This window comes from Camelus bactrianus, chromosome 6 (assembly GCF_048773025.1).
Source record: "Camelus bactrianus isolate YW-2024 breed Bactrian camel chromosome 6, ASM4877302v1, whole genome shotgun sequence".
In the NCBI taxonomy this organism is placed as follows: domain Eukaryota; kingdom Metazoa; phylum Chordata; class Mammalia; order Artiodactyla; family Camelidae; genus Camelus; species Camelus bactrianus.
The window spans coordinates 78,490,243-78,516,861 of record NC_133544.1 but is presented as its reverse complement, the minus strand read 5'-3'; the positions used below and the strand labels follow the sequence as shown (position 1 = coordinate 78,516,861).

Genomic DNA, 26,619 nt, shown 5'->3' with positions numbered 1-26,619 from the left:
TAGTAGTGAAGCCCAGATTCAAATCAGGTAGGCTGATTCCAGTCTGTGATAAACAAGTAACATTTAAAACAAGTGATTTTACACCTCTAAAGGGATATTATGTTAGCATTTTCCATTCTCAGTAAATATTAACAAGTGTTCATTTCAGTGGTCTTTCAGGTTATTGCCTATTTTTAAGACCAACAAACTAACCATCAGGGGAATGAGTTGCACAGTCCAGGTCTTTTTCCCCAAAATAAGCCTTCAAATCCAACAAGGAGTGGTTTTCTCTTCTGACCCTCTTGCTCCCTGCTCAATCCCAAAGAGAAATAGAGGAAAACTATTTCAGTTTGCAGATCTGTTTTTTCTGAACCTGCTTCCAGGCATCTTTATCTGGAGGTAAATGCAACTAGTCAGGCCATGTGTACTGGCACCCTTTTTATTCTTTTTCCAGAGTACTGTTCATTCAAATCACACAAGCAATTATCTATCCACAGCAGCTACAAGCTGTTTGAAAATGCAATGAAAAGTGAGGCGGGGAAGAGGCAGTAAGATTAAGATGTTTAAGTGCCAACATTTAACCTATCTAATCTGTCTCCACCTAACCCTCCTCTCTCCACCAAGCTAGTGTTTGAATTATGATCATCCTTACTTGTCAGTGCTATATTTAACAGAAAAGAACCCCTCCTCCCTAAAAGACGGGATGACCTTAACATCAGTAAGGCTCCAGGTCATCCTGTTGTATTGGATGTGTCCTTTACTGCTGTAACAAAGCAAGAATATCTGGTACCTTTTTACTAATCATAAGTCCTGCAGGTATACTCAGTTTTACTGGGCACAGCCTTTTGACTATTATTTACACAGAACTTCAGCATCTTAGTAACCACAGCAACTTGCTTATGGATTTGGTAGGTTTTCCCAGGTTGGCAAATTCTTACAGGAATTTACTAAGTTTAGTTTCCACCAAATAATTTGTAAATCAGGTATTTGAAGCTGGGTACTTTCCCTTGTAAAGAGTGGTTCATAAACCTTAAGGTGGTTGCAATCGTACAATAAAACAGTATAAAACAATAAAAAGTAGTATTAGAGAAAGTATGTATGCAATGCCATTAGCCAAACAAACAAAATACACAGAACAAGAAATTTTTATTATCTCGAATGCTGGTGCATAACCAATAACAAGTTTAATTAGAGGAGGAGACAGAGGGAAACTTCAGATACTAAGGTGGGTTTCTGGGCAGGTTTAAAAACCTTTAGGGGTTGACAGCATAATTGTTCATAGTCTTTTTGAGATATAGGGTTTTCCTTTTACTTGACAATATTCACTTAACAGTTCCTACACTATGAAGTTCAACCAAAGTCTTTTGCCTGTAAAGTTAAATGAAAAACAGAGAGCAAGTAAAACAAAATTTCTGTAGTATATAAGGATGTTAGAAAATTTGTTTTCTTTATACTTTTACCTACAGTTTAATGTCTAAATTTGAAACTGTATTAAAGACGTCTCAATTTTTGACTTTCAAAAATGGTCAAGACAATGACTTCTTGAATTAAAGATTACAGTAGCTTTAAAAATGATGGTACATGTACAAACAAAATCTCAAATACTCTTGGAAACACTTTTTAAGATACAGCACACGTGACATACTTCTTTCAGGGCATGATTATCCTTTCAGGATACTGAAGAGTACTCAGTTTATCTTACACTAAAAATTTAGCCTTTGGTAACTATGGCTTGGCTAGATCACAACATGGAATCCTCAGAGTTTTCTCAGTAGGCTTTCAGTCCAAATAACTCAGACATCTCGTGTCCTAAGCTTGCTAAACTGATTGCTTTTTTTTTTTTTTAATATTTATTAATATCAGTGGGCTGTTGTACTGGCAGTTTGTCTTGGTCATGACTTAATTATTGCAAAGCCATCCCTTACAGTGAAATATGAAAGATATTTCCCCCAACGCAAGGCAGTGAAACTGGATCAATAACAAAGTCAAAGCCATAGGTATTTCAGGACATTCTTGAAAAGAGGTTTCAACAGTACTAAGTTCCTTTTTCTTTAACAATTTTCTTCCTTTTTCATAACTGTGCAGTCACTACCCTATTGTATTCTGCAAAACAAAGAAAAAAAATTTTTTTAAGATCAAGTTCTTCATTGGCACGAACTATTTGGAATGAACCCAAGAGACAATGGAATGCTGGGTGTCTCCTCAAGTAGTTTCCTCCTCTCTTCACAGCATTTTTACTACTCTCTATCAATAATCTCATCACAGCCGAGTTCTTCGGTCAGACGATTGACAACCATAAGTGAAAAAAGCTCTTCGATAAAAGCCAGCTGATCAAACGGGGTCTTCTCATAATGCATCTGGAACCCGCCATCCAGAGCTGCTTCTCTGGCTCTGGAGGTTCTCAGGAACATCTTGTTGGCTTCTTCAAGGGCCGCTGATACTCTGTAGCCCGCACCGCTCAGCTGCTCCTCTTCCGGATAGTCGTAGTCCTCCTCCCAGTCATCAAATTCCTCACCCTCGTCCTCGCTCTCGAAATCCGGGCCCGCGATCTGGCCCGGCTGCGCCCCGGGGCTGGGCCGGATGGCCAGGCCTCGCTGCCCCTGCGGCTCCGCCATTGGCTGGGCCGCCTCCTCCTCCATCGGGCCTTCCTCCTCCAGCTGTGGCGGGGCCCCGGCGCGGGAGGGGTTCGGGGATGGCTCCCGGCTCCCGCTGCCTACCTCCATCTGCGGAAGGTCACCCTCGCCAGGCATCACATCCATCTGCAGGTCGTTGCTCTCCTCGTAGAGCTCGGACAGCTCGTGCATTTCCGACATTGTGCAAGCGGCTCAAGCTCTCGCCAGCGGTTTTCAGCAAGATCGGAGCTACGCGGCCGTGCGGTTGTGCGCTTGCGCAGGCGCCGTGCGCTGGCGGGACCCTGCGTGTGTGCGCGTGCGCGACCCCCAGACACCGCCTCCCGCTAGGCGCGGCGCGCGGGCGCTGGCCGCTGTGTGCTCCCCCGGGGGCCGTCCTGGAGGCGATGGGGTGTCGTTTCTATCCGTCCGCAGTTCATACCTAAACACTGTGCATACAGGAGCATTGCTTATCCTCCGCCTTTCTTAACCACTGTGCTGCTTGTAGTGCTCTAAACTTGAAAATACTTTACATGTCTTCTGTAATGATGCTTAAATCCTGCTCCCGCCTCGCCGTCTCTTTTCCCCCAACCCCAGGCAATCGCATCTGCTCCCCGGTTTTAATTACGCCTTATCTATGCCGTAATAACTGTTCAGTCCGTACCTCCAAGCTTCACGGGGTTCTCAAACACAGATCATGTTAAAAACTGATCTATTTATTTCTCCTGTTTCTCTCATTAAAAAAACAAAAGTTAAATTCACAAATAAGCATATTATAAGTGCTCTTTAAAAAATATATAGTGAAGAAATACTATACTTGGTCCCATTCTTTTTGCATAAGGTAACTTTACTCTATTGTCAATTTGGTTGTTCTCTTTTTTTATTGAAGTGTAGTTGGTTTACAATATTGTATGAATTTAAGGTGTACAGCAAAGTGATTCAGCTCTCCATTCAGCTCTCTATTTTATTAGATTCTATTATATATATTAGATTCATTTCCGTTATAGGTTATTACAAGATATTGAATATACTTCCCTGTGTGCCACAGTATATCTTTGTTATCTGTTTTATATATAGTGATGTGCATCTGTTAATCTCATACTCCTAATTTATCCCTCCTTCCCTTTCCCTTTTGGTAACCACAAATTTGTTTTCTGTATCTATGAGTCTCTTTCTGCTTTTTAAATAAATTCATTAGCATTATTTTTAGATTCCACTTATAAGTGATATCATATACTTCTCTCTCTGTCTGACTTACTTCACTCACTATGGTAATCGATAATCTCCAGGCCCATCCATCTTGTTGCAAATAGTACTGTTTAATTCTTTTTCACAGCTAAGTAATATTCACACACGCGCACGCGTGTGTGTGTGTGTGTGTGTGTGTGTGTGTGTATGAATACCATATCTTTATCCATTCATCTGTTGATGGGCACTTAGATTGCTTCCATGTCTTGGCTATTGTAAATAGTGCTGCTGTGAACATTAGGGTGCATGCATCTTTTCAAGTTAGAGTTTTGTCTTTTCTGGATATATGTCCAGGAGTGGGATTGCTGGATCGTATGGTAACTATTTTTAATTTTTAAAGGAACCTCCATACTGTTTTCCATAGTAAGCACTAACTTACATTCCCACCAACAGTGTAGGAAGGATCCCTTTTTTCCTGGTGTGTATTCTTTAAATCTCTTTTCTTTGCATTTACATGGATTTATATGTCCTCATGGAAAAATCTTATTTTTTTTTAATGTCTTACCTAATTGTCTTAAACTTACAAAATAAGCAAACCAAAAAACCCTCAGCAAGATCTTGAAGATTTAACTGCATTAGTATCCATAGACAGTATTTTTTCATAGTATTCTATTTGTGTAGCTGTACTATAGTTAACAACTATGCACAAATACTTTTCTATTTCTTGATATTATAAATTACGAGTAAATGAACAGCCACATGTGCCAATTATTCTCTAGAGTAAAAACCTACAAGTGGAAAGGTGGAATTGTAGGGTATGCATACTTTAATTTTAATATATGTCAAGTTGCTCTCCAAACTTGCTGTGCAAATTTAAGCTCTAGCCAGCAGTGTTTGAGAATATTCACACCCTTGCCACATATGATTTTGCTGAACTTTAACAATTTTATCAATTTAATGGTGTTTTGTTTCATTTTCTATAGCCTTGATTTCTTGGAAATTGGTTAGCTAATTCAGCTGACTCCACTGATTTAATCACTTGGCCTTTTGTCTCCTGTTTGGTGCCACATTTATCATAGAATGAAAGGCCACGAAAGTGTGAATCTTTTCAGACTTTGTAGTCTAATGAATTTCTGTAGTTTTAGATTACATCTTGCTCATAAGGAAAATCTTGTCTCTTTGTTCTTTAAAAACTTGCCTCAGCTCTTTTTGCACATTTATTCTTTCATGTGAATTTTAGAAGTAGTTTGAAAAGTTCCTTGAATGATATTGGTGGAATTTGTATTGGAATTGCATGGAATTTATAGATTAACTTGGGGAAGAATTGACATCTTTACAATGTTGTCTTCTAATCGATAAAGGTGATATGTGTACTTTCTACTTGTTCAGGTCTTATTTATATCCTTCAATGAAGTTTTCTAAAAAGTCTTATGTGATTATCATTAATTTTATACTTAGGTTCTCTTGTAAAATGTACCTCCCTCTTCTCTTCTGCACAGTGTCACATTGGCTATTGGTGATATATGGGAAAAACATTGATCTTTGTGTATTGATCTTGTTTTTACTAATTATTTTTAACTGAAATATAAATACAGGAAACATAAATATAGAAAAGTACATAAATCATAAGTATATAGCTTGATTATCACAAAAAAATGTATCTGTGCAACCACTACAGTTCAAGGAACACCATTTGCAAGATCCCAGAAAGCCACTTGCTTTCCCCTTCCTTTGCCCCAAAAGTCATCACTATCCTGAATTCAAACAGAATAAAAGAATTTTGCCTGTTTTCAAATTTTATGTAAGTTATACAGTCTTTGTGTCTGGCTTCTTTTGCCCAAGGAATCTGTTACTGCTATGTAGTAGTCCATTGTTTGTTTAATTATGGGGGAAGTAATTGGGTTTATTTATTTTGTGGGGAGGCACTGGGGATTGAGCCCAGGACCTCATGCATGCAAAGCACGCACTCTACCACTTGAGCTACACCCTCCCTCGTTGTTTGAATATCACAATGATCATCATTAGGGTTGTTTCCAGTTTGGAGCCATTATGAACCGATCCGTGATTATCTTCCTTGAGAAGATCTTTCAGTGCACGTATTTACACAGTTCTTTTGGATATACATCTAAGAGTAGAACTGCTTGCTCATTTTATATGAGCAGCTTTAGTACCCTGTTAAGCAAATCTGAAGACAAGATTAGCCAGTTGGTGCACAGTTGTTTTAGTGAACCTTCAAAACTGTATAACAAACACATCTCTGCAAGTTGATCACTACATTCTGGTTTCCAAACAAGCAAGCGGAGAATCTCAAGTAAGAGACAATTTTCTTGACTAATTATTGCAGTTCAGTTGGATAGTCTTACTTCATATCAGAAGTCCTAATGTTAGTGCCTTCGTAAGGATACTTTTGGTGGCAAATGACTCAAACCCAATTCAAAGAAACTTACATAAAATAAAGAAAATAGAAAAATACATAAAAACATAAAGGGAGGGGAGAAATGTATGGGTTGAAGTGATGAAACAAATGTTACCCACTGACTTTCACTATTTTTAATTCTCAGCTCTGATTTTCTCAAAGAGAGAAAGGTTCGGTTTCCAACACGCTTTCCCCATATGGCAGCAAAGGATGACTCTTAGAAACTTTGGCTTATACTAAGGTCTTAAGTGGCAGGGAGAGATGCATTCTCTTCTATTATTTCTCTCAGTTCCTCCACAAAGATAATGTTGATTGGCTTTGCCGTACTCAGAGAGGGGATGTTTTCTGATTGGCTAGCCCTGGATCATGTGTCCACCTGCAAGGAGAAGGGCCGTGAGAAGGGCGTGTCACACTCACCTGAACCTCATGCTCTAAATGAGATTATTATAGAACGTGGCTGAAGCGATTTCCAAAGGGATGCTGAACAGGCGAAAACAAAACAAACAAATGTATGTCCATTACTGTTAGATGGTATATAACTAGGTATAATTAACTTATAGCATCACACATGTTTGTTTCTGTTTTCCAGATTATTGCAAATCATCATATGCAGTCTATTTCATTTGCCTCTGGAGGAGATCCTGTAAGTATGAATTCATGAAAGTTCTTTCTATAAGAGTTAAAAGAACTTCTGTGTAAAGCATATTAGTCACTACATGTCTTTTCCAAATATCTTACAACAGTTTGTGAATAGACACATGTAGCAGTTAATCAGAAATTTGGTTTTGACAAAATATTTCCTGCCACTGATTTTTAAAATATTTGGATTAGTAGATGAACAGATAATACTCCATTGTGCTGTTGGCCATGGAGTTATCATCTGAGGAGCTTCCTGTAGATAACATCAAATTCATAAAAAAACAATTATGTCATACATGTGTTGCTGGTCCTCTCTCAGAATTCTTTTCAACACAGAGTTCCAGCCAGATCCTTAATCCATTGGATTTGGCATAGGAAGGGCAGCCTATTTGGCATTTCTGGTGGTCAGCCAAGGCAGCTAAGTCTAACCTGAACTGAACAACCAGGTTTGCACGAACACATGGTGGGAACGGCTCACTGGAGAGAGAGAACTTGCAGTTCCTCCCTCCCACGAGGCCACATGGTGCCCATTCCCATGAATTGTGCGGGACCTAGTCAGTGCTCTCACTCCCCGCCTTCTTGGCAGAGTAGAGGGTGATTCCCTGACCCCCAACTGCATCATTTCTGGGACCAGAGCAGAAGGAGAGAGGCATTGAAGCTAGGATGCCTGTGACTGACCAAGAAACAAGCCTGTTTAAACTGAGGGAGCTGAAGGAGGACTTTGCTCCTCTGTGACACTGTGACATTTTTCTTGTACCTGCAATATACGGTTGGCCCTTGAACCATGCGGGGATTAGGGGCCCCGGCCTTCCACAAAGTCAAAAATCTATCTATATTTTATTGTGGGCCCTCCATATTTGCCGTCCATGCAGTCTTGTGATCTGGCCTCAGCAGCCACACCACAAGGTGTGTTTGGTAGTAGAGAGGATCAACTACCAGCCTGAAAAGGCAGAGTCATCACTTCTCTTCCTGACTCACTATAGCTCGACCATCCATGAAGGAGCTCAAATACTTTCCTTAAGCAATTCAAAGTAATGAGTTCTACATAAAAGTAGTGTGAAAAATAATTGCTGTTTGCCCTAAATTTCCCTTTTCAAGTTTCAAGGGTTGCTGTCATTTTAGAATTGGTATGAGAATCCTCATTTACCCTAGCCATGCCCTGTGTGGTGTCTTAGTTCTCCAGAATCCTAATTCTTTTTAAACTGTCTTTATGTGCCTTTAGTTCTTTCAACCAACCAAAGCACTGCGCCTACCAAAAACACACAGGAGAGAATTTGTAGCCACTCTAGGAAAGTTTGTACCTACTGAATGGAGTCTGCAGCTGGGGAGAAATCCTGCTGGTTTTAAATACAAAACTGGAAGAACCATGAAGCATTGGCATTAGAGGTCCCCCAAGTGAAATTTTGCCCACAGGGCAGGGAGGTAGGATGGAGGAGTGCCAGGCTCTGGAGTCAAGCAAACTTGACTTATTTAGACTCTCTAAGCTTCAGGGTCCTCATCTGTAAAATGGGGAATGGTCACTCTTGCCTCACAGTGTTGTGAGAATTAAGTGAAAGGGTGCGTGTAAGCTGCTAGCACAGTGCCTGGCACAGAGTGACAGGAGAGAGCCATCTCCACTGTGGCTGATGCATGTCTGTATTTGCTTAGGATGCTCACTGAGATCATTTACAGCTTCACAGCTAACTGGCTGGGTCCAGGGAGTAGGAAGCCAAAAGTCTCCATGACTCAATGTAGTACCCTTCTTCCTACCAGATTCCCTCCAAAGTTTAAAAAATACTGAGTGACCGCCTCCTCACCTCGTGACCTTGCTACCCGCACTTTTTCCCTCTTCTCAAAAGCAGTTTACTTGTCGTTCTTCTGTCAGCCCTGAAGACGGTTCTTGGTAGTGCTTCTGTGTCTGTACATACTTTCTCCATTTCAGGAATGCATTATGAGTATGTCCAAATTAAATGCATTTTTTACATTTCCCCCCACTATTTGTGCTTCACTTTTAACCTTCTTTAAATTCTCCCAGATATTTACAGTTATAGAACTTTAGGACTGTAAGAATGTTGGAGATTCTTTTGAAGATGAGGATACCAAGGTCTGGAGAGGTCCCATGACCTCTTTCTCATCAACTAACATAGTAGAAAAATTGCTAGCATCATACCACCTCTTCAACTTAAAAAAAAAATTTTTTTTTAATTTTTCTGGGGGAAGTAATTAGGTTTATTTATGTTTTTAAATGGAGGTCCTGGGGCTTGCACCCAGGACCTCCTGCATGCTAAGCATGTGCTCTACCACTGAGCTACACCGCGCCCCGTCTTCAGCTTTACAATTAGCAGCCACGCCCCCAGCAATTGTGGCTTTGCTTCTAACTCATAAAGATCATAGGTATGACTTTATTTATCTACAAGATATTTCAAATCTTTTATCTTTTTTGCATAAGACAGATTTACTAAGGTGTGTGTTATTTTTAAAAATAACTGAAGACAAGTTAGGCTGACCCTGAGATCCGCTTCCCGTATGATTCATTGTGGGTTATTAAGTGATTGTCCTTGAGGGTATTACAAACATGGGCTTTTATTTCCTGCCAGTTGATTGCATCTTCCCTCTCTAGAGTCACACTTCTAATCTGCAAATGGCAGTGTGTGTATATTTTTTCTGAGAACCGAGATAACAAAAAGCAACTTTAATTATTAAAATCTTATCATTCATCAGCATACTGTTTTCAAGTCAGAATTACCAAGAGGCTTTTTGTTTGTTTGTTTTTGCAAAGTCAGCAACACATTCCTTTTTTGAACTCGTTAGGTTTTTTTATGGATTCTCTTTTTCAAAAATGATCTTTTCTTTCTAGGTATTGATCAAATAAATGCCTTGCATTTTTGCTTTATTATTCCTTCAGTTGCACTGTGCACAAGCAAGCTAACAACCATGAAACCCTGGTCTCTTTAATTGACTTATTTTCTGATGTACATGGTATCTGTTTGGACAACTGGGAAATCATGGTGCCCTGTCCTAGTTTATGACATCTTTGTGGTTGCAACACTGGTATTTCATCTTTCAGCACAGAAGAGAGTTACAGTCAGTCCCTAATCGTTTTTAAAGAATATTTGTCCTAACATATCCCCTACCTGCATTCTCTCTTCTTTTAAAAAGTATGTTTATTAATTTATTTTGTAGGGGGAGGGAAAAGTAATTAGGTTTACTTATTTATTTTTAGAGGAGGTACTGGGGATTGAACCCAGGACCTCATGCATGCTAAGCGAATACTCTACCACTTGAGCTGTACCTTCCCCTGGCACCTGCATTGTCTTATATTCTTAGTGACATAGTCTGCCTCCAAATTTTTAATCTTCAAACCTCTCCCCAAGGGGCAGAGAATGTGGACTCCACAGTTGCTAAATATATATATATATGATGTATATCTGTTTATGTTCCCTACTAGGATGCTTTCCTTTTTTTTTTAAACAGAAACATTAGTATAAGTCTGAGTGTCATATCCTAAATGTACTCTTATCTTTCAACAGTACAATCCATTCATTTTAAATGCAATCATTTTTCCTTTTTTATAGGATACCACAGACTTTGTTGCCTACGTAGCTAAAGATCCAGTTAACCAACGAGGTATGGAAAGCAACTTCTAGATTTTCTTAAGAGCTGGTATATTGCAACTTCAAAAAGTAACAAGCAATTATTTTCAGTATAGAAAGTGACGGGGATCCCTGGAGTGCTACGTTGGGGTCTAGAAATACTATGAAAATTTGAGTTTGAAATAAAGAGCCCTGCTAGCAGGGCAAAGTAGAAAAAATACATAGGTGGAATTTAAATCCCAGTCATTTGAGAGACCCATACACCCAAAGGTTTCTTATCAATTTGTGTAAATGAAAAAGAAACTGTTTTGGTTATGATAGACAGGGCTGGCTGCCACCTCCCCAGGGCACAAATGAATCACACGTTAAGACCCAAGTCAATGAGGTCATTGGCCTGCAGTGCCCTTGGCAGGTATGTCCACGTGCGTGTGGTGTGTGTGTGTGTGTGTGTGTGTGTGTGTGTGTGTGTGTGTGTGTGTGTTGAGCCATGCACTTGCAGTTCAAAGGCCTGGCATGTCTCTTTGAGTGGCTTTCTCTCAGTTTAAATGTCTCTTCTTCAAAGAGACCTTCTTTGACTGACAGCACCTCCTGTCTCCAGTAGTCTATCCCACCCTCCCGGGTCATAACACTATTTCTCTTCTATTGACACTTACCCCACATTTTGGTTATTTTATTTACTCACTTGTTGATACATTTAGTGTCTGTCCTTTCTATGAAAAGCTCCAAGAGGACAAGATAACCTGTGTGTCTTATTCCCTGTTGTTTCCCAAGCACTCATTACAGTTGCACACGGCCGATGCTCAGTAACCTTTTTTGTTGAATAGCAGAGCGAGTAGAGGGGTGAGCTGCTTAGTTGTCTCATCCCGGGATTTAGCAAGGCTGCCTAGGGAACTCCTCTCCCAGCCACGCTTCGGATCAGGGGCCTGAAGTTCCTCAGGTCACTGGACCTCTATGGACAGACATGACTGTAGTGTTGCTTCTCAGCCCGAACTCCGGGACATTCAGACTCCTCTTAGGGACGAGTGTTGGGCTGCTTCTCCCCTTTAACTAGAGCCTCCTGCTCGGGCAGCATCCTCTGTCACCCCAGGGGGGTGTGGGTTTGCCCCTACAAACACTTATTAAGCACACATGGAGTGGAATTTGGAAATTCAAGGAGCTCTAAGACCCAGAGGTGGAAAGGCACACGGCACACTGAGGAGCGGATGTGTAGAGCACACTTACTAGAATGCAGATTGTGTATGGAGGGGGAAAAGTCAGAAAGGCATCCAGAGGGCAGACAGGGGAGAGCTACTAAGTAAGGACTTAATCCTGTGGGCTGACAGGTGGAGAAGGCTGTTTACCAAGCAGAGATTTAGGAAGGTTGATTTGGCGGCAGGATGCTGTAGATGGATTCAAGGAGAAATTTAAGGTGGGAAGATCCATTTGGAAGCTCTTGTGATTGTAAGAAATGAAATTATGAGGACCAGCTGCTGGCACAGAACCTGGCACATAGTAGATGTTCAGTAAATGCTCAGTAAATGCTTGCCAAGAGTACATGGCTGGATGCAATGAGAAGAAGGAACAGGTGATGAATACTGTGCAATACTCTATTAAAATAGACACACTTGAAAGTCTGTAAGGAAGAATGGACACTGGCCAAAGAGTGGGTAAGAGAGACAGGAACTAGTGAAGGGAGAACGGGGGAGTAGGAACGGAACACAACAAAGGATACCAGAAAAGAGCAACCTCTTTGAATCAAGCCGTCGCTTCCCTAAAGAAGAAGCATGTGTTATTTGGGGAAGGCCTCTGAACAGCAAAGCCCTTTCTCTCAACTTGAAAAGGACGGGGTGAAAGGAAGAACAAATAGATCAGGAAATCTAAATGTTTAGTGACTTTGCCATCAGTCACTGAATATCTCAGGCATGACAGTGCTCTTCAGGAAACGGTGGGAGGAGTTCAAAGATGAATGCTGGCCGCTGAGGGTCATGGCTGAGTGGGATCCACATGGTTGCAAATCTCCCCGCCTGCTTAAGGGAAATAAGAGAGGCAGAGAAAATTACGATGCCGCTCATTCTCTTTGAAATCTCCTGTTCTGATGCCTGAGTATTTCATCCGAGCTGAACTGTGTGAAGGGGACCCCCAGGGATCCTGGCATGGGGACTCTGCAAAGGCATTTATGGGAACTGTTAACTGAGTTCATGGATGGGGTTTGAGAGTTGAGAAGAAAGGGACTCAGAAACAGTTCAAATAGAAGTTTCAGCTTTTTCTTTCATTAGTCCCCAACCTGTGTATAGGAAATAAGAAAGATGCTGGAGTCAGACAGACAGGGTGGGTATCATAATTCTCCCAGCATCTCCCCAAGGACCTCAGCCAAGTTGTTTCACATCCCGAATCTCAGTTTCTTTCAGTGGGAGTAGTAACATCTACTTGCTGTCGTCGTTGGGAGCACTAACAGGTGATACAGGGGAAGCATCATTTCCTTTCCTCCCTTCTCATCTTTCTTTCTCCTTTGGGGAAGCAGGACTTAGAAACAGAGGGTGATTTTCTTGGGCAAAAAATATAGTGTCTTCTCATCACTTGCTGCTCCTTTCTTGTCCGCTCACCCCTTCTCTTGTTTACCTTGGTTATGGAAACCTCTATGAGAAGCCACTATGTTCACAACATATCCACTGCTTGCCCACCCCTCTTGTGTCAAATCCTCCCCCCTCATCTGAGCCTCTGGACTTTAATTTCTGCACAGAGGTACAGACGCAGCTCTCGAGCCCAGAAACATTTATTAATTACATCCTAATATACAAAGAACTGAGCTAATTTTTATAGAAGAAAAGTATTTCCTGGCTTGCATAGGCAAGAGAAACATAACCCTGTAGGATGTGAGGATGTGCAGGAGAAGGCAGGGAGCACAGAGAACCGTGCCTGGACCCTAGCAAGGGGCTGGAGAATAAGTGAATAAAGGCCCAGGCAGAAGAGCTGTGCAGTGGGAGCTTTGGGCTGTGGGTTTGGATGGTGTGTGCAAGAGTGGGGTTGCAGAGAAAGCAGAGAGTAGAAGTAGGGAAACCACGGCTGAGCAGACAGGGCAGAAATGGATGACAGAGGCTTTGAATGCCAGCCAAAAGGTCACTGGAAGCTATAGAAGATTTTGAGCTTTCTAAAAATTATTCTGGCTTCTGCCATTCTACTGAAATTATAAAATGAGAATTTTTCTGACTGTTATATCTGTGTAAGTGATACTGGTGGGCAGGAAAGCAGTCTGGAATTGCAGAGTCCAGTTTGGAGGGCATCTCATTGGTCCTGAGCAGGGGTAGAGATGTTCTAAACTGCACTGGGGAAAGAAGGGACAGTTTGGACAAAATTGTGAACTAACAGTACTTGGGAGCTATTTAGATACGAGAGTTGATAAAGAAATCGAGAGCAGATGATCCTGAGGATTTAATGAGCTATTGTATGCAATGCAAATATCTCTATGCCTGGTTCATAGTAAGTATGCAATAAATGACAGCTATTATTATTGTTGTTGCTCTTGTTGTTATTGTTATTATCCTGAGTGATGTGGCGTGGTGTGCCACTAAGGAAACAGGGATTTCTGCAAATAGGAAAAAAGACAAACAACCCGACAGAGAAATAGACAAAAACGTTATCATTTATTGTGTGCTCTTCACATGCCAGGCAGTGTCAGGCGTACATAGTCTTCACTGTCTTACTTCATCCTCACAAAAATTCTGTGAGGTAAGGTATTACTTCTCTTTTATAAGAGGAAACTCTGGAGTTGAGACAAGATGGTTTTACTAAGCTCACCCAGCCAGTAAGCACCTGGACCAACTCCAGGCCTGGAGTACACACTTAACAAGGCACCAAGAAATGTTTAAAAAAAAAAAAAGTTTAACCTTACTAGCAATCAAAGAAACACAAATTATGATTAGGTATCATATTTTGTCTTTCAGTTTCAAACACTGATCAAAGTTAAAGTGTGATTTAGAGTAATAGTAACTCTTAACATTGCTGGTAGGGGTGTAGGTCCAAATGGAGAGCAATTTGACAGTTTGCATCAAAACTTTAAAAAATGTAAATACTTGTCAACCAGCAATGCAACTTCTAAGGGAGTAAGCCATGCACGAAGATTAAAGCAATAAAGATCACTGTCATGTTATTTATATAACAGGAAAAAGAAATTCAATATTCATAAATAGCAAATTATTTAAATGAATCCAATGAATGTACTCTGATGCAATTTAATTTTTTAAGCTTTTTTTTGGGGGGGGTGATTGTGTTTGTTTGTTTGTTTGTTTTTTAATGGAGGTGCTGGGGATTGAACCCAGACCTCATGCATGCTAAGCACACACTCTACTCTTGAGATATACCCTCCCCCTCGATGCAACAATTAAAGCTAGTGTTACAGAATAAATAATGACATGGGGAAAATATTCACAATATTATTAAGTGCAAAAAGCAGATTATGAAACAATGTGCATAGTATGATCCCAGGTAATTTTTTGGTAAAAAGATTGGAAAGATACATGCCAAAATATTAGTAGTGTGTAGTTACTCCTGGACAGTGAGACTTATGTAATTTGTATTTCTTCTTGGAGTTTTTTTTTATTTTCTAAAATTCTGATAATGAATATTTATTACCTTTGTGAAAGGAAAAGAATGTTCAGAATCCTTGAATAAATACCAGAAAATAGTGAAACCAGAGACAATGCTAGAAAATCACCTAGTGAGTTGGGTTCATGCAGGGGAAAATGTTCAGTGGAGGAGAAGCCCGGAGGTGGGTGGAGGGGTGGGAGAGACCCCAGGCCTTCAGGTGCAGGACTGGGGAAACGGCAGCTCTTAGTCCTAAGGGTGAGCAAGATCACTGAAGGAAGAACCCAGGAAGAAGAGGGCTGAGGTTCTCAGGGAGTGGGGCAAAACCAAGAGATAAGTATTAGTGAAGACGGAGGAAGAGCAAGTTTCTCTGGGAGAAGACAGCTGGGAGTGTCTCAGACTGAAAGGGAATTAAGGGGAAAGATGATGAAAAATGCCACTGAGCCCAGCAGTTGACAGGCTGGGTAAAGGCAGGGGCCAGACCTCAGGGACAAGGGGAGCCTGGCTGAGAGGCAGAGAGCCTAGGTTTCATGCTGATAATCCTAAATGTTCCCACTGTTTGCTTGATTCACTTTTTTAGCATTAATGCATTCAAGTCAGGGAAGCTGACACTTTTCCATCTCAGCTAGGACCCTTTAGTGAACTCATTTCATAAAAGGCCTTTTCTGTAGACAAGGTGAGTTCTAGTAAGAATGTGTTGAGTCTACTTAGTGACTAATACAGCCGGCCCCTGTAATTGCTGTCAATGGGGAAATCTCTTCACCTCTTACGCAAATGTGTCTAGTACAGGAAGGTTTAAATATTCTGTCTGACCCTGGTTTACCTGGACTACCTGACATAGGAAGGCCATGGTCCTGAGTCACCGAAGAAAGTAAAACAAACACCACCTGTAAAACCAATTTAAATCAACCTAATTATGTATATTTATCTTTGTGGTGATAAAATACTTGCATTCGTCCTGGTGTCGGACTGCTGGCTAGCTTCTTCCCACTGGTTTCTTCATGAGGGGTGCTAGACTTTTAGTCCCACAGCTCCATCTGGTGGTTCACCTGAGAAGCTGCACTTTTGAATTTCTGCTTTTCTAATAAAAGCAAAAAACAGAAACAAAAACAAGCCAACAGCAACAACAACGGACCTATTTAAAATAAATATAAAATAGTAAAGAAGGGCCTGTTATTCTCTAAGAATTGTTCTCAGCCTCTTGCCCATAACTATCCAATTAGGAAACCAAATGAAAAAGACAGAGAATATGAATCTGAGATTCTTCTAAATCTTACTTCATAAAGCACCCCATACCCAGAGTAGAACTGTGGGTCTGTCTAGTTACAAGGCAGGATGAAAAGGACCTAGGTCTGTGTCTGATTCCAGACATGGAGATCAAAGCTCAGGCCTCCATGCAAAATTATCACATCACTGGAAAGTCAAATTCTTTTCTGGTCATTGGGACTTTTATAAACTTGTCTTTCTTCCTTACCATTAGCTAAAGATTGGGCAGTTCTTGGCCAAGCTGGTACTTATCTGAGCTTTTGGAGGTGGGTCTAGCACTGGGGAAATGGGCATATTTGTATGTGATTCAAAGCTCATTCTTCATCTAGCTCATGAGCAGTCTAAAAAAGAACAAAGAGCATTTTCACAGACCAACACGTGACAGCAGCAAGAGCACCATCCACACGTGCGTCCCCTGCAGGTGGCGAGGCTGCGCGGAGCGGAGCGCCTGCCCAGGTCAGGCTTTTTGTCCAGTTGTTTCTTTGGTGGAGACAGGCACCACTATTTTCTCTTTTTCTTTCTGTTTAAGCTTAGACAAGTAACAAGGTTACCTAAGGCAAAGTGGAAAATTATGTTGGTAACATCAGCCCAGGTACAGGACCAGGACCTCAAGTGTCAGAATCAGAAAAGTTGAGAAAAATTAAGACATTTTAGAAGCACATGAGAAGTGGGAGAGGACAGTTGGTGGCTTTGGTTGATTCATTCATTCCTGTGTGCCCGCGTGCTTTACCTTATTCCTTAAACTACTGCAACAGAGGGAGGCTAGGATTTCTATAAAGCAGGAAGGGACTTCAAAGATCATTCAGTGCCTTGGCAGGTGAGGACCTTGCTATAGAATAACTTATTCACATAGATCATGGCATAATTGGAACTTGAACTTGGATCTGAATCTCTGCATAGAGTTCTTTCAAACATCCTTGTTCTCTCATCCTTCTCATGGGAGGGACATTTCAGTTTTTCTTTCTTTATCTACCTATCTATTTTTTTTTACTTATCTATTTATTTATGCTTGAATTTCCTGCCTCTCTCATTATGTTTTCCATCTTTATCTCCAGACATCTTCTTGATCCTAAGAGAAACAAAATTTCAAAAATTATTTCCATTTTGATGCGATTTCCAGTCTTGATTTTTAATTGGACCAGGAATTTATGAGATGAAAGAAAAGATATCAAGTGAATTACCTTTTCTTATCACAATATAACACAACTTCTTTTGAGCCAACTGGGCGATGCATTTCTAAGGGCACTTTGAAGATTTAAGGATATGAGGCCTGACCAGGAAGGAGGAGACCATTGCCACGAATGACCCAAGCAATCATGTGTACTGCTCCTTGATTGTGAGAACCTGCCCATGATGGGGGCTCCCTATGGGTCTCATTTCAGTAAAAGTGAAGACAGTTTCTCACAGTAGGGTTTTTGGTGTGATTCAGAGAAATCAGTATTTATTCCTTCAACACATATTTAAAAAACACCTTCTATGCATTGGTCACTATGTGAAGCTTGTGTAGAGAAAAAGAAGGGGCAATATATAATGGCAGTCTAAAGACAGCCCAGGTGGGAAGGTATAGCTCAACTCCTGGGTTCAAACCCCAGTACCTCCCCTACAAAAAATTAATAAACCTGATTAGCTCCCCTGCCAAAATAAAAATAAATAATATAATAATAAATAAATAAAATATCTTGGGGGGAGGGTATAGCTCAATTGGTAAAGTGCATGCTTAGCGTGCATGAGGTCCTGGGTTCAATTTCCAGTACCTCCATCAAGTAAGTAAATAATTAAACCTAATTACCTCCCTCAAAAAAAAAAATTCAAAAAAATAAGATAAAATAAAAGACAGCCCAAACATTTTCCCTTCGGTTACAAATTTTCTTAATTGAGTTTTCAAAACTGTAATTAGCTCCTAAGTCTGTTTCAGGATCCAAGTTGTTTCTTTAAAGGGACAACCTTATAAGCAATGGTAGGGGGTAGGTTATAGCTCAGGGGTAGAGTGTGTACTTAGCATTCACAAGGTTCAATCCCCCCCACCTCCATTTCAAATACATAAGTAAGTAATACATAAACCTAATTGACCCCCCCCAAAATTATTTTTAAAAAAGAAAAGTTAAATAACTTTTGGAGGTTTGGCACCTTAACGTTGTTTGATTTAGTAATACCACCCCACCCCATATACACAAATATCCCTTCTGGAAGTTCAGAGACATAAATCCTTTAAGTAAATGTTCAGCTAATTCTGAAATGAGAATTATCTGACATTCCTTGAGATGATTATCCGCATGAAGCTAGGAAACACCGTTGCATGTTCTACTGTCATCTACTGTGAGAGGCTCTGCAAATTCCATTAGATGTGAATGGATTGCCTTTTACTTTAAATAAATACAAAATCCTTTCCAAGATAATGCAAAGCCTAAAATCATGCTTCCAAGTCAACACAGTTAAATCATTCCATCAAGACGGGGGGCTCTCTCCTCTCCTCGGGTGTCCCTTTTAGTAATATATTCCCGTGTTAGTCCCACAGCTTCATACCTTCCCGGGTGTCTGATTCCCTGTGCTCTCATTTAAGCCTTTCCTGTTCTCAGAGAATAGCTGACAGGTTTTTACAACATTCTTGTATATGCTTAACCATTATCAAGCTTTTCCTCACCCCTCAATTCTAGACAAACCAATTTGTTGTTAAAAATTTTCTCATGGGGCTTATTGCCTCTCACTTTAAGCCATCCTTACGATCCTTTCTATGCCATCCTTATGAAACTGCAAATTCAGTTAAATCTTTGTATGGTAAGGCCCTAAGCACAACACCATACTCTAATCAAGGCAAGGCTGATATTCCTCATGGTGGGGAGGTTAATTTATGGTCCCCAAACACAAGCTCCTGTTTTTACGTAGCGGCAGCGGCGGACTTGCTAATTTGTTTGTGAGAGTCTGTCAGCAGCCCCCTCCAAAATTTGCTTCTTGAATTTGCTCAGGAAAATTAGTCCTTTCCAGTAACTGTTTCTCAAAGAAAGCGTCTCGTAAAAATTTTGAACATCTTCTGGTAATGTCATCTTCATGAAATCTTTATTTTGATGCTTATTGGAGATAGTTCTTTGGTAGGATTTCAAAGACAGGGCAAAGGGACGGCTAGCGGAGGGAGTGTTGTAAAGCCCCTATCTCCACCAGTAGCTCATCCCCCATTCTGTGGGGGGGAGCTTAGAAAGTCACCTTTTTTTCAGTCGTCTGTGGCACGCCATATGAAAGCAAGACTACTCATCTTCCCCCCAAAAATATGAAAAAGAATATATGTATGTGTATGCATGCTTGGGACATTGTGCTGTACACCAGAAATTGAGACACTGTAATTGACTGTACTTCAATAAAAAGTAAGTAAATTAAAACAAAACAAAACAAAACAAAACACCCCTCATCTTCCCGCCAGGTTGCTGCTCTAAGCATCTTCTGTGTGGAATTCTAGATCTAGCACTGAATCAGAGTTACATGATTAGTCAAGCTCAGTCTGCCTTTATTAAAATGTGGGCCCCAGATATCTACCTTAAGGCAAAAAATTGTAAATGTTTTGAGATACTTGGTTGTAAAATATGAATGTTTCTTCTGTTTGATGCATGTGAAATACGAAGTATTCTTTATGCCATTTCAGAGCTGAAGAGAGCTTGTAAACCTGCTTCCTTTTATTCAGTTCCCAGTTCCTGTTCTGCAGGTGTTTTGACTTTATATAACCTTCTCTTACTGACAGTCGATGGTAATTGTTTTGTGTGTCCTCTTGCAGCCTGCCACATATTGGAGTGCCGCAGTGGAACAGCCCAAGACGTCATAAGTACCATAGGGCAGGCCTTCGAACTCCGGTTCAAACAGTATTTGAAAAATCCTTCTTTGAATACGTCTTGTGAAAGGTCAGCCAGGAGTTCTATAATTATTTGACTTACTGTATTTCGTTTGGTTTTAAAGTTAACATAGCATTTTGAATTAAGCAAGGAAATCAGTAGTGTTTTTCTTACAAACAGGTACAGTTTCAGTCCAAACTAATAGTGACATTTTCTGTTTTTTCCCTCCATTCATATTTGTCCAGATATTCCCCCTTGCTCTGTAGCAGAATTAAAGGAAACACTAACAGTGGGAAGGGACTGACCCTGTTTCTCTGATGGTATACAGAACTATGAGTGAATCAGGCAGTATCATAAAATAATAAGCATCAACACATTTCTCAGATTTGTTTCAACCCCAGATCCCTTGCGTTATCCGTTTTAAAAAATTAAGGAAGACGAGCAGAATAATAAGAACACAATGGCTGGAGCAAGAATTCCTGTTGGTTTGCTGGTGTGCAGTGCAACTAGATCAGCTCCAGCTAAGCTATGCCAGAGGCAGAACACGACGTGCCCCGGGGATCTGGCGGTTCTGTCTGAGGCACAGAAAGTCCACCAGGAAAGCTGAGCCCTTTCAGGCCTGTCAGAATCCACCACGAGTGGAATGCAGTGAGGCCCCCGGCTAGTAGATTTCACACCCAAGAAGCAAAACTCTCAGGCACTTTTAAGTGCATTTCTGGAACCCCCTACTTTGTCATTTTGTGTCTCGGCCAACACTGGGTCTGGAGATCTCCCTCTAGGAGGTGGTCTAGGGTAGCGGAGGAGAGGGGCTCGCGGCAGGCCCTGGTGTTGGATTTTCCCTAGGGTAGCACTTACGTCTGAGTGCTGTCATTTTGTTGACATGTAATGAACCCAACAAAACTGTGTGGGTTGTCAGTGGAATCAGCTCAGTCCAAATGGACTTGATTTATTCTTTGTCATAAGCAACTTTTACTAATTCCGATTTGGAAGAAAAAAATCCTTTTTTTTTTTTTTTGCCCTGTTTCAAATTTTAAAACAATGCATGTTTACGTAAATCTACCCACTTGCCACATATGGTTCTGATATTTCTTTATGAATCTCATATACTCCAGATTTGTGCAGACAAGATAGCTGGCCATAGCTCTTGTGTTATTTTCATCTTAGCTTAATAAACTGGACCAGGCCCTCTGTCCAATATCTAAATTTTCTTTAAGCAAAGCATTTCCGAAATGATACAGTGAAAGCATTCTGGAGACACCCAGGAAAGCTTTGTATTTTTATCCTATTGACAAAACACCTTACATTCAGGGAGTTTGTATAGATATGTAGATACATATGTGTATATATCTATATATATATACATGCACATACATACATATACATAATACACATGCATATCTATGTATGTATATGGATATACACACCCATACACATATTTTATCACTGAGGAAAGACACAAAAGCATCACCTCTGGCACTTTTTGTTGGCTGACCCCACTTTAATTGTCTACAGAAAGCTAAACAACTCAACCATATGGTTGCTTCCATCCAGATGTTTGACATCACTTAAGCACAGCTATAAACTTAAAACACGAATGCGAAGTTTTTCAGGACGATTTACATGGTTTTGCTCCCTCTGCATCCCCTACAGCATTTGAATTCCCACACAGTGTCTTGGGGATGCTTTTTTCCCTTACAGTGAGGAGGTGCATGTTGATGGCCATGCCGAGGAGAGAGGGGATCATGAGTATTACAATGAAATCCCAGGGAAGCAGCCACCTGCTGGTGGTGTTTCAGATGTGCGGATCCAAGTTCAAGCCACAGAACAAATGGCTTACTGTCCCATACGGTGTGAAAAGTTGTGCTATTTGGTAAGTAATGTTTTATTGCTATTGGAGCTAGCCATGCACTTCTGTCCTTATCACCAGAGAGCTTAATTTGAGGATTTCCAAATGCTGGTTTAGAGAAGGTATCATCTTCCTCATTACAGAGCCAGAGAGTGAATCATTGTCGGAGCCTGTATTAAATAATTTGTTCTCCTAATCCCCCAGCCTCGGCCTCAGGGGATGACCTCACATCTTACTTCACTGAGAAGACTAGGACTGTCCAACGTGTTACCCTCAACTTCACCCTTTCCCATCTCCAGGTCTTTCCACGTGTTCCTTAACTTTCTTCCTTAGTTACTGTCTCCATGGCTAATCTTTCCACTGAGCTCCTGAGCCCACCCCCTCCTCCCAACTCTGTGCCCTTGTCCGTCCTTCAACCTCTGTGTCACAAAAAAGTTGAAAGAAATACATAGTGAGTACTCAGATGCTCACCACCTAGGTTCTACAGTTATACTTTTACTCTGTTTGCTCTGTCATCTTGTGTAGCTATCTGCCATCCATCAATCCATCTTATTTTTGATGTGTTTCAAAGTAAGTTGCATCTTTTCTTTTTATATCTTGTTTTCTTGCATCCCTCCCCTGTGAAGTCGAGCCCCTGCCTCACCTCCGTGGAATCATTTCTGAGGGGTCTGGCCTTGGCCCTGGTCTCGCCTCAGGCCTGCCACCTCTGTGCACACTCCTCCAACCTCTCAGTCTCAGCCATTACCTCCCTCTCCAGCCATAATGCCGCAAGCATTACATTGCTAGTTCATATCAAGATTAAACTCACCATTCTATGCTTGACTCCAAGCCAGATTCCTTTACTGATTTACACATGTTTATTAATAGCAATCCTACTCTTTCACTGATCTTCAGTCTTTTCTGTTTCTCACAATTTGGGCCTCATATCAACTCAGTCTTCAAGGCTTAGGATCCTACCATGAAAATATCTTGAATCTACCCAGCCTTTATCATTCCTCTTGCGTCTTCCTCAGTTCTGGTCCCCACTTGCCTGGATGATTCTGAAAGCCCCTTTCGTGTCTCTGATTTCATTCCTTTAAATCCTCATATATGAAACTGCCAGATCAATCTTTCTGAAGGATAGACATTGCCCTTCTCAAAGGCATCAGTGACTCCTATACCGTTACTGAAGAGAGCTATGTGTATAAGGGATCATTGACGCCTTTGACAGCATGAGATTTTCAAGGATGAAAAGTGAGCCTGGCACACACCTCAGTAGAGTAGGGCTCCAATCTGCTTGTTCATGGTTAAATAGTGGTTTACTCAATGGCCAGTGTTTGTACAAGTGTCCTGGAAATCACACTTTCTGGTTGAGACTTGGATTGAGTCCTGCAACGTGACCTCCCAAGCAGAAGCAGTAACTCTCGGATACAGACTTTACATTTACGACCCCCCACCCCAATCAGACCTTTCTCTGTAATGCCAAAGCAACGCACCAGGAAAGGCGTCTGTACTCACCACCTAAAATCTCAGTTTCCTTTTCTCACCTGTCAGGCACTTCCTGTGTCAGAAAGTGAAGTTGTCCACTAAATTCTGCTGGGAACATTATTTTGTTTTTAAAGTTCATGGGAAAAAAGATACTTTTTTAAAGGGAAAAAATGAAGACTTTTTTTTAAAGAAAAAAATAATAAAGCTTCTGAACTTATTCTGTGTTTGTTAATGTTTTGCAATTTGTTGTTCGTACAGCCTGGAAACTCCAAGTGCAGCAGTGTATATGAGAACTGTTTAGAACAAAGCAGGGCCACGGGTAGGTACAATCGCCCTTCTCCATCTGCCACTCTCCTTTTTCCTTTTAAGTTATGGGGTTGTGTGGGGCCCTTGCTCTTAAGTACTTCGTGGGGAAGTCAAGGGTATATAACCAAACACGTCGTGCTTCTGCTGCAGGCCTCCCACCTTCTGAGAAGCCCAGAATGCCCCGTGTGTGTCAGTCGGGAAGCTGTGGTTCTTCCCTGTCCCTGTGTGCCCTTCCACCCTGCGGTTCTGCTTTCAGGTCTCTTTCACTGCTCTGACATCATGAAGGCCCTCTCGCTGGAAAGGTGTTTGCTCTCCTCAAACCTCCAGGGAGCGCCACTTCAAAGAACATCGGACAGTAGGCTAATATGAAAACTGACGCTCGTCAGAGCCTTTAGGATTAAGAGAAAACCTTCATTTCTGCTTGGCAGAGGGAACAAAAACAAATCTGAAATGTGAGCGTCCCAATTAGAGGTCCATGTACCCCATACTTGCCAGGGCATTACATGTCTCATTACTGCACGTGATAATTGATGTTGGGGACAACTTTTCCACAACACAAATGTAGGGAATAAACTATCAGATTGGAAATTAGTTTTCCTAAAAATATTATAGTGCTAGATAGTCATTGTATGCTTATAAGTTAATGAAAGTATTTATTTCTTTGGGAAGGAAAGTTTTTGCCGCTTTAGAGGGGGAGGTAACTGGACTTTATAAATAATGCAGTGGAGGATGGAGTTGATAACCACACTTAGGAACTTAAATTAAATTAGCAGCAACTTGCCACCTAGAAGGTAGTCTCTCACTTCCAAGGATATTCTCATATTTCTTATGGGATTATGTCAATGTGATCCATTAATTTCATTATTTCTTATACAATGGGGATACCTGAGGTTACAGCTATGATTACCACCTTCCTCTACCCTGCAAAAATAGTAGAAGTAGTGAGCTAAGACAGCATTATAAGTTCTTTAAAAACATGGTTCTGTTTGATAGAAACTAAAATTCCATGCCATTCTTCAAAGGTATTTGAAGTCCCAAACAAGTTCTTAGTAATAGGACTAAAACAAATTGAATTAATGTCAAGTGTAAATGTCTTTTAAAAACTGTGTTCCCTAGGAGCTGCGGTTCCTTCCTTCTTTCCTCTTTTCCCCTTCCCCTGGAAATTCCTAACCTCGAATATAGTTTCAGGAGCGTACCACACACGCTTTGTAGTATCGTATCCACCTTCTGCCCATGCTGAAGCTCACTTTGAAATATCTCCAGCTCCTGTTTTATCTCATTCTGCATTTTCACTTATCCAATAAGGCACTCAGTGATTATAAGGACCTCCTGTGGGGCAGGCACTGGGCTGGGTGCTAGGGCTGGAGATACAATTGGCATTCATGTAGTTTGCAGTTTAGCCAGAAAGACATACCTTAAACCAATGCTTACGAATGTGATGAGTATTTCAAAGCCCAAGATGTTATGGGAACAAATAACAGGGAAACCCAACTTAATCTAGGGGGGCTGGAGAGGTTCTCCCTAAGGAAGTGGCAACCAAACCAAGACCTGAAGGATGAGTGGGAATTATGGAGAATTCCCAGCACAGAGAGGGCAGGGAGGGTGGGAAAGGGGGAGGGAGAAAGTATAAATGAGAGCTGGAATTCCTGAGTGTGCCGGGACCAGTTCCCTGGTCATTGCACGGAGAGAGAACAGGGAAGAGAGAGATAGTTTTGGACCCAGGACGGAGTCCTGTGGAACTCCAAATCCGTTAGCCTTGCCCAAATACGACTCCTTCCGGCTCATCTCCCTCCAGTCCACGAAACAGTCGTCATGGCACACCCTCCTGTCTGCAGTCACGTAGCTCCTGAAGGGAACTCACTGCATGAAAATCCTCAGCATTCCTAGGATGATGCTGACTGTGCCAAATCATGACACTATCGTCAGAAAGGAGGGCTATGCTTTCCTTCCTTTTCCTTTTTTCTCAGGAGCACTCACCTTGATTTGATTTTTATTTTACGTTTTTAAAGTAGCCTTCCCCCTCCCCGTCCATGCCGCCAAAGCATACAATTATGAAGGAATTAGTGGATAGGGAGGTACCATTTCAACTTTATTCAAGATTATTCTTTTTGTAAGTGTAACCTTGTCCTAGAATCCAATTTGCTGTTTCTGTTTATCTTGGTGTTATTTCTCCTTTAAACCAACATACCATGTAACCCCTTATTCTTTCCTGGCTTCCACATGCCCTGAACACTATCAGATCTAAACTCAACAGACTTTTGTAATAAACACTTATTTAGAGCCTGGAACCTATTTCTATAGAGTTAATTTTGGCCATGATGGCTGTCTCCTAGACTAGTGACCATATTCTGACATTTTTGTTTCCTGTCCCGGAGTTTGCATGTATATTTTGTGATGGCAAATACAGCAATAGGAAATTCTATTGCAAGCACCTGTTCTTCCGTTACACTGGTTGTGGGGTAGTCTGGGACCCAACAGAGCCTTGGCACACTGCCTTCCCTCACGGTGACCCTAAGGTAGCAGTTCACAGCTGGGAACCTTTCAGAATCTCAGGGAGGTGAGAGATGTTGTTTGTAGTTCAGAAAAGACCCTCCCACTGGATATCCTCTAACCCCTGAAGATCACTGCGCTAACAGCATTGTTTTCTTAGAAAAGCAGGTTCTAACTTCCAGTGGGAACCAGAGTGCTAGGAAGCATCTTCCCAGACCTCAGCCACTAAGACTGTGCAGGGATGGGAGACTCAACCCCCATGCCAGGGGCCACGACGAACGAGTGAAGTCCCTCTTGTTGAGGCTGGAAGGGCTTTTCTAACTCAGTGTCTGTTTACCCACAGACACCCAGAAATCAGGGGTTCCTATCTTGGGGCGGGCCTATGACTACTTGGGCATGTATTTAAAAGTGACCTGAAATTCATAACCAGTGACCAAACTAATAGAAGTTGCCAGAATAACAAATG

General features: G+C 41.3%; 2 protein-coding genes across 3 annotated transcripts in view; one reads left to right on the top strand and one right to left on the bottom strand.

The window, feature by feature from the left end:
* Positions 1-26,619, top strand: part of SHC4 (SHC adaptor protein 4) — a 109,067-nt gene that overhangs the window by 66,106 nt on the left and 16,342 nt on the right. The window contains exons 5-9 of one of the 2 annotated variants that reach the window (XM_010965282.3): positions 6,782-6,835; positions 10,386-10,437; positions 19,990-20,113; positions 21,743-21,914; positions 23,616-23,676. In XM_010965282.3, the coding sequence (XP_010963584.1) occupies positions 6,782-6,835; positions 10,386-10,437; positions 19,990-20,113; positions 21,743-21,914; positions 23,616-23,676 (463 nt within the window). Of the gene's footprint in view, positions 1-6,781; positions 6,836-10,385; positions 10,438-19,989; positions 20,114-21,742; positions 21,915-23,615; positions 23,681-26,619 lie in introns of both variants that reach the window. The other variant, XM_074366086.1, reaches the window with a different exon arrangement.
* On the bottom strand, positions 1,107-2,875 carry EID1 (EP300 interacting inhibitor of differentiation 1). Its single transcript, XM_010965281.3, has one exon. It carries the CDS (start codon positions 2,790-2,792, stop codon positions 2,217-2,219), a length of 576 nt encoding a protein of 191 aa, XP_010963583.1. The 5' UTR covers positions 2,793-2,875; the 3' UTR covers positions 1,107-2,216.